At 59.4% G+C, this 13296-nt stretch overlaps 2 protein-coding genes across 4 annotated transcripts; one reads left to right on the forward strand and one right to left on the reverse strand.

Moving 5' to 3' along the window:
• Window positions 1–520: 520 nt before the first annotated feature.
• Window positions 521–7672, reverse strand: RIC8A (RIC8 guanine nucleotide exchange factor A). The gene is made up of 10 exons (XM_059932486.1): window positions 5984–7672; window positions 5645–5692; window positions 4968–5558; window positions 4384–4475; window positions 3757–3907; window positions 2792–2887; window positions 2562–2706; window positions 2332–2476; window positions 1795–1914; window positions 521–1374 (listed from the first exon to the last, which is right to left on the reverse strand). The coding sequence occupies exons 1-10, from the start codon at window positions 6065–6067 to the stop codon at window positions 1254–1256; spliced, it is 1593 nt and encodes a 530-aa protein (XP_059788469.1). The 5' UTR covers window positions 6068–7672; the 3' UTR covers window positions 521–1253.
• BET1L (Bet1 golgi vesicular membrane trafficking protein like) lies at window positions 6223–11949 on the forward strand. Of its 3 annotated transcripts, none has more exons than XM_059932491.1 (4): window positions 6223–6847; window positions 8986–9077; window positions 9319–9375; window positions 9504–11949. In XM_059932491.1, exons 1-4 carry the CDS (start codon window positions 6817–6819, stop codon window positions 9669–9671), a joined length of 348 nt encoding a protein of 115 aa, XP_059788474.1. In that variant the 5' UTR covers window positions 6223–6816; the 3' UTR covers window positions 9672–11949. The 3 variants fall into 3 exon arrangements, with proteins under 3 accessions (XP_059788474.1, XP_059788475.1, XP_059788476.1); XM_059932492.1 differs by having other exon boundaries at window positions 6228–7816; XM_059932493.1 differs by lacking the exon at window positions 6223–6847 and adding an exon at window positions 7832–8284.
• The last annotated feature ends 1347 nt before the right edge of the window (window positions 11950–13296 follow it).

A 13296-nucleotide genomic window follows, 5' to 3' on the forward strand; every position in this document is an offset into this window, starting at 1 on the left:
GGGCATAGTGCCCTCTTCCAGCTCAGGTCCACGGGACCTTCAAAGCACCCAGCACCCCTCATGAAGGTCATCCCATCCTGTTCACTCAACCCCGATGCTTTTCACATCAACCCCTAGAAACTCCTCATCTGTTCCAGACCATTCCAGCAGCTTCCTGTCTCTACTCTCCCCCACCAGGCCTTCTTCCAGCAATGCTGCTAGAATTAACCTCTAAGACAGAAGGCATTACTCATTTGGAAACCTTGCCTGGCTCCCTGACCTGTGCTCAGGCCACACTGCTGTTTGGGCAGAGCACAATGTGATCTTCCTGCTTTTGTACAGGCCTCTTCTGGGGTTGCCCCAAGGCCCGGCCCCTGACCCCAGTGCCCCCTCCTTCCTGGCGTCTTGTCTTCCCCACTGGGCCCCTGGGCTGGAGCAGATTTCACTGACAGACCCCTCAGGAGACCTGGTGGCCTCACTCTTCAAGAACAAGACACGTGTGGTCATCTCGGAAAAGTGCTGGATTGTAAGAAAAACACAATTCTATTTCTACTTAACGTGCCTTTACTTGGTGTCTTGCACATATATTCACACACAAACGTTCTTGCCTGGAACTCTTTATTCCAGAATAATGTTTCCGTGAAGCTCTGTGGTGCATGATAGAAATCTAGACTTACGGTTCAGGAGAGACATTTTCCTTCATGTATTTATGGTTGAAACCAGTGGGAAGGATCGAGACTCAACTGTCACAACCAGAGAACTTGGGCACTGAGCCAGGACCGAGAATGCAAGAGGCTACCAGCCCTGCACTCAGTGGGGACAAAAACAGCAGATCATACCTTGGAAGTGTGTTTCTGGCATTAGCATATAAAGTTCCAGCAGGTTCTTTCCCCTGTGAAATGTGGTGCTTGCACCAGCTCTGGGCCTGCACGCCAGCTGTGGATGTGCTGTGTCTGCCTGCGCCCACACTCAGCCCCCGCCCTCCCAAACCCATGTACATTTTGCCTTCAGTTAAGCCCTGCCCTCAGGCACACATAAAAGAAACCACTTCATTTGCGGAAACCAAGGCTGAGTTCCCAGAGTTTGTAGGACAAGACCCTCGCAGCCCTAAAGAGAAGAAAATGGACCAAAGGCAAATCACGAATAGAACTCTGGGAGTAAAGAGAAAAGGGTCTCCAAGTTGGAGGGAGGGATGTGGCTTCTTCAGGTCCTGGCCCCAAGGACTTCTCTGGAAGCAGCACCAGTTCTGAAGGGCAGCAGAAGAGCAGCCGTTCTCAGTCAGGGTCCGAGTCAGGGTCCGAGGAGAGCTGTGCCTCCATGGTCTCGCACATGGCGTCCTGCAGGGATGTGAGCTGACCCCGGGGACTCATCCCCATGGGCTGGATGACTCTGTGCCTGCGGGGAAAAGGCGTGCTAGGGACGGGGAGGGGCCTGGCGGGTGGGGCAGGGGTCCTGCTCACCCCTGGCTGCGACCTTCTGTTCCACCAAGCTGCTCCTGTTTACTGGGGAAGCCTGGGTGGGAACTGTTTCAGTCAGGCCTAAATTCTAACCGCTACCGAAGCTCTGAGACCTTAGGCAGTGTCTTAATTTCTCTGGACCTCAGTTTTCATCAACTGTAAAAATAGACATAATACTGATCTCAGTCCTAACCCCTGGCTAGAGAATTTCCTCCAAGACAGGTGATTTCAAACATGAGTAACGCAGCCCTGCCAGAACCTAAACCCCACTCTGGTCCCACTTCCTGCGGCTCGCAAGACAGGACGTGGGCCCTCCTCCTTCGTCCCGGCGCTGGGCCCCCGCTGCCAGGCCACGTACCTGGAGAGCCTGTCAAACATGGTCACCAGCTTCATGGCCTCGTGTTCCTTCTGTTCCTCCGTCATGCCCTCCGTGGGGTCGGGTGGCTTCTCCTCTACTCTCCCCGTCACGGGGTTTATGCTGTTTCACAAGAGAGGCCGCAAGGGAACGCATTAGAGACTTTCCAGGACAAAAGAGCGCTGTGTTGGGTGGGAGAAGTTCCTTATCTTCCTGCTTGGGCTTGTAATGGCAGGAAACCCATTTTCCTGGGTGCGGGTAAGGCGAGGCACCTGCAGAAGAGCCCTCCCTCCTGGAGCAGCAGGTAACCAGCTCCTGCCATCTGGACCACCTGGTCCCCCGCGCCGCTCGGCCCCCTTCAGCCCGTGTTCGCAACAAAACATCCTGATGTCAGAATACGTGTCACTTGGGAACAGCAGCCTGATTCTGTAAGGTCTCACCTGCTGGTCACCTGTCCTGCCCACCCTACGGGCCCAGATGGCTGTGGGAATAGGAATGGGGGCCGAGTGAGGGCAGCCCGAGGATGCGGGGGGCACACACCTGGCCTTGGCTTCCTTGTACTCGTCTGTATCCGTGTCCTCGTCCTCCGAGTACTGGCCTTCAGGCCGGCCCCCTGCCATGAGGCCCCTAGCCGCCAGGAGGCCGGCAGCATTCCCGTAGCCTGTGTACTTGATGAATCGGGGCACTGAAGGGCAGGGCAGAGGTCAGCGTGCAAACGTGGCTGGGGGGGGGCTGGGGAGGGGCGGGTGAGGGGCTGCCCCCCGACTCACCGCTCTCAGAGCACAAGACAAACAGGAACTCGGCGGCCACCCTCTTCACGTCGGTGTCCAGGTGCGTCATGAGGCGAACCAGCTTGTTCCGCAACAGCTCCCCCACCTCGGGCCGGGTCCTCACGTCCCGCAGCGGGGGCAGCACCTGGGGAGGTAGTCGTCCCTGAGCCCGGGCCTGGAACCACCAGGGTCTCTGACCAGGGCCTGGCCGCGGCCCCTCCGCCCCGTACCTGGGCCTTCAGGAACTTCCGGGCGGGGCGGTGCACGCGGGCACACTCCGTCAGCACGCTCAGCGCGGGGGCCACGCTCTCCTTCAGCCTGTGCGTCTGCAGAGGAGCCTCCGTCACTGGGCTGTGCCCATCTGACTCGAGGCCAGGGGAGCTAGGCACGTGCGCCACATGGTCCTGGCAGGAGGCGTTCGGGGCGAGGCCCGGCCACAGGGGCCCCAGCTGAGGGGCTAAGGGAGGGCAGTGGGTGTCTGTGTGAGCTTCGAAAAGCACAGGCGTGGACCCCAACTCGGGGCCATTCGCATGCCCTGCAACTTGAGGCCAATCACTCAACTGCTTTGAGCCTAACTTCCCTCCCTTTACACCAGAATGGTGGGGAAAACAGAGTGTTTCAAGCTGTTAGCAGACCAGCAGCACACAAGCCAGCTCCCAGCGCACGCAGGCAGCGTGGATTCCCCGGGGCTCTACTGAATCCTAGTCTGCCACACTCTTTAGCCCACATGGTATGTCTGCAGACTCCAGAGGGGCGGGTTAGAGCGCTGGCTGCTCAGCGCCCTGTGGTGCAGCCGCAGGAGTCAGGCAGCCTCTGGCTGGAAGGTCCCGCGGGTCCCCTTAGGGACGCCAAGGCACAGCGGATGTGCGTGACCAAGGGCTGCTCGCGCTCAGGGGCACTTCGAGTCTAGGGTCACGAGCAGGGACTACGGGTGGGCGGGCTTCTCAGGACCACTCGAAGACCCACAAAGAGATCTGAAAAATGAGTACTTGGCTAGACTCTGGAAACTCGTTTCCACGTACTTCTCAGGGAGGAGGCTCTGGCCTCCTGCGTGGCCGCACCACGGAGGAGCTGGAGCGTCCCCCGCCTCACACTGGGGAGCTGCTCTCCACTTCCCAGCGTGGACTACGAAAACCAGCGACCACAGCTGCTCGGGGAGGCCTGGACCACAGCCACAGCAGGTCCCCCTGCCCACCTGGTGCAGACGCTTCTCCAGGAAGCTCAGCAGAACGCCAATCACATCCATGTTCACTCCCAGGAACTCCAAAGAGCCTTCGTGGGGTTCCAGGGTGAGAAGAACGTCCAGACATTTGAGGGGCAAGTTCCCCAGGAGGTTCACTGTGTGCCTGGAGACAGATGAAAGGGGCACTTGGTAAATCCAATCCCCTAGCACAGGTACAACCCTTGCCACCGCCTGCTGGCGCCAGGATGATATGAACCAGCGTCAGGGGCCTCAGCAACAGCACCAGGTACCAGAGCTGAGGGGGGCACTCCCTGCAAACGCCCAACCTACCACACATCTGGGTCGAAGCAACGTAGTCAAAAATCAGAACCTGCCTACGCACAGGTCAGCAAGAATGGAAGTGAATAAGCACGCTGCCTTACAGATGCCATGCCATCCGTGACCCTACCCAAAGCCCACTGGCACGTTCCTGTCCCCGGACTCACAGCTCTTCTCCTAGCCGTGTACCATAAGTGCTGGAGCTCCCCGGAAACACACTGATGTCTGTCTCACCCAGATGAAAGAAGACTCTCTAGAGCTAGGAACCACCAGGTAGACCTGCGAGCAGAACGCCCCCCACACCACAGGCACCACCCTCACCCGTGGAACTCCTCTGTGCGGTCTCCAGCAGCAGCAACCATCACGCAGTGCCGCAGAAGGGTCCCCAGGTGCCGGTAAAGGGCAGTGTCTTCCTGACCAAAGAGAAAGGGATTCCTGTGAGAGCAAGCCCCACTCGCCCCCACCGCTGCCAGCTGAGATTCTCCCGTCTGGCCCACTGCAAGACCACGTGCACTAACTACACACCTCCTCTACTGCACCCCTGGGTGCCTGTCCTCTCCCACGCGACTTTACGAGCACTCTCCTGACTAAGAACGTTGACGGATCCCCTGGAGCTGCTCTGCGCTTTAGGCCGATGCTCTCAGATGCATGGTGATGAATCTCTCACAGCCTCCCCGCACCAAACAGCCCTCCTGCCAAGCTGCAAGAGCCAGTTATGCTCTCCAACTCCCTGAGAAAACTTCCTTGAGGGCCCTGTCCCGGATGGGCATCTCCCTGCCTTCTCTTGACAGGCTAAGAGATCCTCCTGGTCTGACGTGGAGAAATTTGAAGGGACCTGGCAAAGCAGCACGTCCAAGAAACCTCCAAGCTGTTCTACCCCGCCCACAGGCTGCATCAGTCCTCACCTCATCCACTTCCCTCTTGATGGAGTCGAAGGTGATGTTGAAGAGCACTTTGAGGATCTCCATGGCGCGCTCAGTCTCCTGGGGAGGCAGGAGCTCAGGGGGCCTCTCTCCAGGGGTCATTCCCAGCGTCAGCTCCAGCGCTTCGGTCAGCAGGTGCACTCCCTGCAGCTCCTGAAACAGCTGCTGGCGCACGTCAGCGCGAAGTGCCGTTAGCAAGAAGAGGAGGCGCAAGTCGAAGAACTGCACGTCGTGCGGGAAGCTGCGCTGGCGGTACAGTCGCACTCGCTCTGCGAGCCTCACCACAAGCCCCGCCTCTGCCGCCAGCACCTGTGCCACGGGGCTGCTTAACACGAGGTTGCACAGGCATTTAAGGGACTCAAGCACAACATCCATGTCCAGGGGTTCGGGGACCGAGCCCGGGGAGGCGGAGATGCCAGCGTAGCAGGCCAGTGCCTGCAGGCTCCGGCGGCTGGTGAACGAGTCCAGGCAGCTGCGGTCCCTAGACAGGATGCGGACGCTCTGCAGCCAGATGGTGCGGCGGGAAGGTGGCAGGCCCGGCTCCAGGGCCGAAACCAGCAGCTCCGCCAGTCTCTGCGGGCAGGGAGAAGAGCGGTTCCACCAGGCTCCTCTACCTGGGCCACCCGTCCCTACGCCTCTACCCTTCGGTGAGCACCCACCTTCCTGTCCTCCTGTTGGGCATCATCAAACGTGAAGCTCTGGCAGTTCTGCAAAGAGACCCAGAGGCTCGGAAGGCGCAGGCCCACCGCGGCAGAACCCGGGCTCCGTGGATAGGGACCTGAGGCCGCAGGCACCGCTCGGAACAGATGGCGCCCCAGCCCCACACACTAGCCCCCCAGCAGCTCCTCAGAGACCCGGCGCTCCTCCCCGCCGCGCTCCCTTCCACCCTCAGCCCCTCGCCACGCTCGCCACTCACGCCCCCGCCGCCGGCCACGCGTGCGGACCCCACCCGGCCCCACCTCCTCCCCGCACGTCCCGCGTCCACAACTCCCGCTCACCTCCTGGTTGTATGCGCGCAGAGCCTCCATAACTACGTCCTCCTCCCCCGTCTCCACGGCATCCGCAACCGCCCGGGGCTCCATGGCGGCCCCGGGACCCGGCGCCGGGAAAGCGGGAAGCACCTCGCTTCTCGGTTCCGGGCCCGCGTCTGCCCGCCCCGCCCAGGCTCGGCGCACGGGGGTGGCCGCGACCGCGCTTGCGCAGCACCGCGGGGCAGGGCCTGGGAGGCGCGCGGGGGAGGCCGGGACCGGCTGTGAGCGCCGTAGTCTGGGCTGCGCGCGCCTTAAAGTGGCGAGCCCTGGAACAGCCCCCTAGGACTCGAAGGCTTTGCCGCCAAGTGAGCTTGGGTTTCAAGATCCGACTCGGTGATCGTCCGACCTCTGGGCCCGAATCGCCCCTGAACCGAGCGGTGAGCTTCGCTTCTTGGGCCGGAATTCCCTGTAGGAGAGGACCTCAGCCCCCCACCACTCCATCACACGAACACCAACACACCTCTTGATGCACAGAACGAATGAGATGTCCAGGAGAAAGACGAGGTGGAAAGGATTTTGCAACCCCGGGACCACTTGGTTTCTAAACAGGCGTTTTGAGTGCCTACTGCATGCGAGGAGCCGGGATGCGGGTGAACAGGACCCAAAGGTCCCTGCCTTCGTGCAGCTTATGTGCCAGAGGTGAAGACCAAGAAAAACGGGCAAACGAGACGACTTTAGGCATAGTGCTGTGATCGAATAAGAAAACGGGCTTGATGGACTGCAGGGAGACCTGAAGAAGTGCCATTTTTGCTGAGACCGGTTGGTAAGAAGTGAACCAGGAAATGATCTGAAAGAAGGTCATGGAAGGCAGAAGGAGTGGCCAGTGCAAAGGTGGGAATGGCCGTGGTGGGAGATAGAAACGTCATTGTTGTGGCTGAGAGAAGGGGAGAGTGGGGAGGGGAGGTCAGGATGAAGGCAAAGCCTGGTCATGTGCGGTGACTTCCTTGCTGTTTAAGCAGGCACACCTGCTGGTCTGGCCTGGACTCAGTTTACTACTTGAAAAGCAGAGATGATAAAAGTTCCCATTTCAGTGGATCGTCAGGAGGACTAAATGACACACAGCAAATGCTCCATTACGTTGGGTGTTAACTTACAGTCCATCCACTGGGCAAGAAGGCTTTGTTGAGCATCTACTTTGTGTCAGGCCCCTCGTCAGTGCCCGGGTGCAAAGTCAAGAAGCACTGGCTCCTACCGTCCCCACTCCCCTTACGCTCCCACTCCTCTTCCTGGTTTCTTGTTCTCTTCGGAGTGCTTCACCCCTGCGACTTCTGCACTGCTCGCTCGTTCCAGGCACTTTCTAGGCACTGATCTCCACTTTGTCCCGCCGGCAGTAACTGGAGCCGGCCTTCGCACCGAGTCTGCTTCTTAGCCGCACCGCAGCCGGGGCGGGCCGGGTCGGGCCTCAGGACCCGGGCAGGGTCGCGGCGAGGAGCTTCTCTCGCCTGGGAAAGGGCCCGTGAGCTCTTCACAGTTAGGACCTGAAGCCGCCTTATGCGGGAATGGCTGCGGGAGTGTTTGTCGGCACCCTAATTGCCACTAAAGACACTAACCGCCCAGGGGTCTCAAGAGCAAAGGGCTCGCCCCACCCCCAAGCCAAGCTGTGAAAGAAACATCAGGTCCTTTCCTTCCCACTGCCGCACAACCGCGGCCTGGACCTCGGCCGGAAGTCGGAGGGCCTGAGGCGGAAGGGGCGGGACCGGAAGCCACTTCCGGCGAGTGTGCCACGTCAGAGGAGGTTGTGGCCGAGCTGGCAACGGACCGCCGGGTCGGAGCTGGACGGGATGGCGGACTGGGCTCGGGGTGAGCGCGGGAGAGCCGAGGCGGATGGCGGCGGGGCCCGCCGGAACCGACGCCGCTGCCCGCAGGAGCCGCCTTTGCCTGCCCCCGCCCCGCTGGGTGGCCTCGTCGGGGAGACCCTGCGGGCGGGCGGAGACAGGGCGGGGCGGCGGAGGAGTCCCTGGGGCCCTGTGGGCGCTGCTGCCCAGCTGCTCCGTGAAGCTGCGGGGTCCGGAGGCCCGCAGTCCCCACCCCTGCGAGATGGTTCTGTCCGGGACCTCGGCCGGGCCGCCTGGTCGACGGGTCCCGGAGGCTAGCCCCCTCGGAGTGGGGGCTGCGCGTGATGAGAGGGCCCAAGCAGGCCGCGTAGGGACTCGGGCTCGGGGTGCCCTACTTGCCCCCTGGGAGCCCCTCTTCTCATCTGCCAAGTGGAATGCTGATGCTTGTTTCGCTGGGCTGTTGTGACCTTTAAGGAATGAATGGATACAAGGGGTTGGTAGGATACCAACGTCTCTAATTTTGGGGTCTGTACACATTCGTGGTTCTTAGGGCTGTGCTCCTATTAGATAAGTCTCATTGAGGCATCTGGGCCAAGGCAAACGTGCACTCTGAACTTTGGGGGAGGCAGTTGTCACCCACCTGATAGGATGGTAATTTTAGATCACCAGGCCCAGCCCCTGTCGTGGGTCAGGTCTCAGCAAACACCATGCTCTGGGTGTCATACAAGGCCCTGTGTGGGGTGCAGAAGTGAACAGACCTAGGCCCTGCTCTTGGGATCAGTCTCAAGCTTTGTTACTAAGGCTTTCCTAAGGCTTTACCAGAGTTCACTGGTTTTCTCTGCGAACAGGTTCTGTGTACGTCGCTGGTGGCATCCATGGAGGGATGGAGCGGGTTCTGTCACGGAATGTCAGAAAGTGCTGGTCGGACTGAGCCCTCTGGAGGTGCCCACGCCTCCCAGCCCGGATGCGCACGCAGGACTTGTGCTCACGCACACTTGTTTCTACAGCCTGTCTTGTGTGCGGAGTCCACGTGCTGGATGCTGGGTTAGGGTGGGACCTGCTCAACAGACTCAGGAGGGCCCAGTACCTCCGGACACCCGACTGGGCCAGATGGGATTGGAGCGCGAGCCCTGAGGCCACAAAGGGCTGAGGTGCAGGTGTCCAGGGGATGCTCACCTCTGTCTTTTCTTGCAGCTCAGAGCCCCGGCGCTGTGGAGGAGGTTCTAGACCGGGATAACAAGCGGATGGCTGACAGCTTGGCCTCCAAGGTCACCAGGCTCAAATCGGTCAGTGGTGGTCCTCTCCTTTTGCCTGCACCTAGCGTCCTGGAGGGGGTGTCAGAGGGAGGGTGAAGACCTGGAAGGGTTTCAGGTAGTTCCGTCGTCCTTGTCCCGTCTGTGGCACACTCACCTGTGTGAGGCCCAGGTGGCATTTGGATCTCCTGATCTCTGCTGGTCTTGCTGGGGGTCAGGTGCTGTACACTGTGTTTGCCCTGGCCTGACCCTGCCTCTTCTGTGTTCTGACCAGCTGGCTCTGGACATTGATAGGGACGTGGAAGACCAGAACCAGTACCTGGACGGCATGGTAAGGGTCTGTGGTTTGCGAGTGTCACGGTCGCCTCTGCTTCCCACCACCTGCTGTGCGGGCCCCCACCTGTGTGTGTGTTGTGCAGTCGCCGCCCCTGTGAGATGATGATGGGATTCCTTCCTCAGGACACGGACTTCACGAGTGTGACGGGCCTCCTCACGGGGAGCGTGAAGCGCTTTTCCACAATGGCGCGGTCTGGGCGAGACAACCGGAAGCTTCTGTGTGGTATGGCCATGGGCCTGATTGTGGTCTTCTTCATCCTCTCCTACCTGCTGTCGAGGGCAAGGACGTGAGCCAGTGGGAGCTGGCTTCTGCCGGTGCCTCGGGCAAGCACGGTCCGCCTCTGCCTGGCGTCCTGGGCCAGAGGACTTAACGACAGAATACTCCTTTGAAACGATGATTGTGGCTTAGGAATCTTGTTCCTGTGTGGCTGGGAGCCTCTGACCCAGTGAGCTTGTGTTAGCTGGTCCCGTGTGTGCAAGGGGCCCATCTTCATGGGGTAGCCAAGGCCCACTTCCTCTGCCACCTTGGGTGCTAGAAGCCCCAGCAGAGTCAGGTCCAAGCAGAGCAGCTGGGAATCCTGGACACGGCCACCTGTGAGCAGCAGCTCTTACCCGGCCCTCGAGTTTCTGAACATCTCAAGGCTCTCCTACGCTGTTCTTGTCTGGATAAGGCCACGTCTGGTATTTGAGATGCCTGGAGCTGACACAGGAAGGGGGTGTGGCGGTGAACCTCAGATCATCGCTGTCACCTTCAACCGAGTGCTCTCAACCCAGAGGTGGCAGTTGCTCCTGCCCAGAGCTGCTGGCAATCCGCGGACCAGTGAGAGTCAAGGGTCCTGCCGAGAGGCCGCTTCCTGCCTTCCAGTCCCACAGCTGAAGCCCGACCCTCAGGGAAGGGCAGGGGTTGTGGATGGAGGAGGGAACTGCAGTCTTCGCTGAAAGCATGGGGCTCGCATTCTGGTGATCTCCCAGCCATGTATCCAGGTGCAGAAAGTGATATTTTCTCACGATTCAAGATCTATCCAGCACCAGAGATCTATTTGCAGGAGACCAGATCTCTAGAAACAAGTCCATCTGGCATTTCAGAGTCAGGCAGGGTGTGAGGAGGGACTTTTGTGGGTATAGACAGGAGGCTTCCAAGTAAGGACTCTTCATAGGATCTGTAGGTCAGTTTCTGAGGGTCAGCGGGCAGTTTCCACCAAGCCCGGCCCTTCCACTGCGGTGTCTGCCCACCTCTCCCTGGGCCCTCAGCGCCCACTTGGTCAGTCCCCTGCTCACTCGAACCTCGAACTGAACCACAGGCCCAGCCAGACCAGTGGCTTCTTACCCCACTGAGACCCCAGTATCCTTGTCATCACAAAAAACACTTGTAAAAAACGAATCATCGGCCGTGTGTCCTTCCCTGCCCTTGTTCCGACCTTCTGGTTTCCTGGTCGGCCCCGCTCACTCCCTGAGGACCGTTGGCCCCCTGTCCCCCTCCCCGCACGCTCCTGCCGTGCGTGACCACACGGCAGCCACAGCCCGGGGCCGATCGGCTCCTGCCGCCCCACGTTGCTAGTCTCGGGCCCTGGGCGCCTCGCCTCTGGTACTGCGGCTCCGGCTCCTCGTCCCCTTGCTCTCCACCCAGCAGGCCCGGCTGCTCCTCGCACGCTAGCCCGGGTGCCCTCTCCCTGCTGCTGTGCCTGTGACCTGAGCGCGCTGTCTCCCCGCCGTGTGTGCTTGTGTCTCCCCCGGTGAGACTGCCTTACTTGTCTCCGAGTCTCTGGGGCTTGGCTGTTTCCCTCTTCTCCTGGACGTTCCTTCACGGGCCTCTGTGGTCTTGCCTTGACGCCCCCCGTCCTGTGTACTGCAGCTTTGGCTTCGCCTGCTCACCTCACATGGAACCTTGTCACGGGGACTTGTCCTCTGGTCACCGAGCGCAATAGCTGCTGCCTGTGCAGCGTCTCCATCTGGTCGCCGCAGGCCCTGCAGATACGCCCAGGCCTGAGCTCCGTGGCCCCCACCTTTTCTGGGCCTGCTAACCTTGCTTCCTGAGAACGTGGCTCGGCCATGGCAACCATCCCCCCCCAGGTGCTTTTAGGTGGCGTGCCCCCTCGTCTTGCCAAGGCAGACCAGGAATTCAGAGTTTGCATTCAGGGTGGCACACCGGTTGCTGTGTTCTCTCCTCAGGTCTCTGTCTGTGCCTCCCCGCTTCTCCACCTCCACGGCTCTTTGCAGCCCTTCCAGCTATGTGGGGGTCTGGGTTTTAGTTTCTTTCTGGTTTGCCTTCTTGCTTCTTACTCTCATCGTGTTAGATGAACTCCTGAAGGGAGCATGGCAGCCCTGCTGCCGCCGTGTCAGCAGGGTTTCCTGTGGGGCCTTCACGCTCCTGCTCAGCCCTGTACACTGAGCACCTAATCCTGTGGGTAAGTGGGGTTTGCCGATGCTGATCCCGGAGACCATAAAACAGAAGGACTTGGAGCCTCCCTCTGTGCCAGGTGAGGATGAACTGCCAGGCTCTATCCCATAATTCAAGGACAAGACATTTAGCAATAAAAATTTGGAATAAACAGCTTCGTGATGAAGTAAACACATAGCCTTTGGTGTTTTCATTTCCTTGGGGGCTTCAGATAGTTTTGTCTGGAACTGACTCTGGTTCATAAACTGGCCGTGGGCACCAATGGTCTCGACTCTGCTTCTTTCCTTCTCCTGGGTCCCTTCTCCCCTCCTCACTCATCCCCTCAGGCGGGCAGACATGAGCTTGCCACTTCCTGCCGCTGGACCTTCCTTTGTGCAAGTTTCTGTGACTCAGATGGGGAAGATGATAGCATTACCTCATCAGGATTAAAGGAATAAACGTGAGGTATTTAGAATAAGTAGCCTGACACGGTCACAGCTGAGTGAGGGTCAGCAGCTGTACTGTGCTTTGTACAGCTGCAGTCCGCAGTCCCACGGGGTGACAGGGCTGCCTGCCCAGGGCTAGGGTGAAGGTTAGACTTCATTCCTCAAGGCTGGCCTTGGACTCCAGGGCACCCTCTGGAAATGCGCCTCTTCATCCCAGCTCAGACACCCACTTCCCTGCCCAGATCTTATGCTTCCCGTATTACCTTTGATGTTTAACAGATCACCTTCAAATGTAGTCACTTAAAGTTGCAGTAATAGTTTACGTCTCATGGTTACTGCTGGAACTTGAGATGGGCACAGCGGAGACAGTTGTCTCTGCTCTAGGATGTTAAGGCCTCCTTTCAGAGACGAGAGGCTGGCGCTGCCACCTGCAGAAGGCTCACACGCGTCTGTAGGTCGTCGCTGGTGTGAGCTGAGGGCCCAGCGGGCTTCACCGTGTCGCCGTGTGCTGAGCTTCCTTACAACATGGTGGCTCGTGTGAAGGCGAGCAAAGAGAGGAGGGACATCCAGGAAGAAGCTGTTTTCTTTGTATGTTGCACGGCCTGGCTTCAGAAGTCACGTAGCATCACTTTATTCAGGACGGCCACAGGCTCTACTCTAGATTCCAGGGCAGGGACACAGACCCCATCTCAGCAGGGGAGAGTCAGTCACACAAGGAGAGGACCACATGGGAGGGGACGAATGCAGGGGTGACCGTCTTTGGAGGCTGCAACAAAACGCGGAGGGCAGCGCTCAAGGCAGAACCAGAAGGGCAGGCATAGCAGTGTCCGGTGCTCCTGAGCCCTCCTCTCTGCTCAGACCCCAGGCCCTGGAAGCTAAGGTGGGACCCGTCGTGGGCTGGCATGATCGCCTATGGGGGCCCCTTTCTGGAAAATCTTAATCCTCCCTCACGGCAAACCATTGCTAACGGAATCCGTGATTTATTGTATATCTGGGCACAGCAGGAAACACGTTTAGCAAATGGGAAAGCATAGAAAAAATAGCTGGTCACAATTGTCCAAGCAAGCATGCTCTGCCCTGCAGGGCCAGGCCG

Source organism: Balaenoptera ricei, chromosome 8 (genome assembly GCF_028023285.1).
Source record: "Balaenoptera ricei isolate mBalRic1 chromosome 8, mBalRic1.hap2, whole genome shotgun sequence".
Classification (NCBI taxonomy): Eukaryota; Metazoa; Chordata; class Mammalia; order Artiodactyla; family Balaenopteridae; genus Balaenoptera; species Balaenoptera ricei.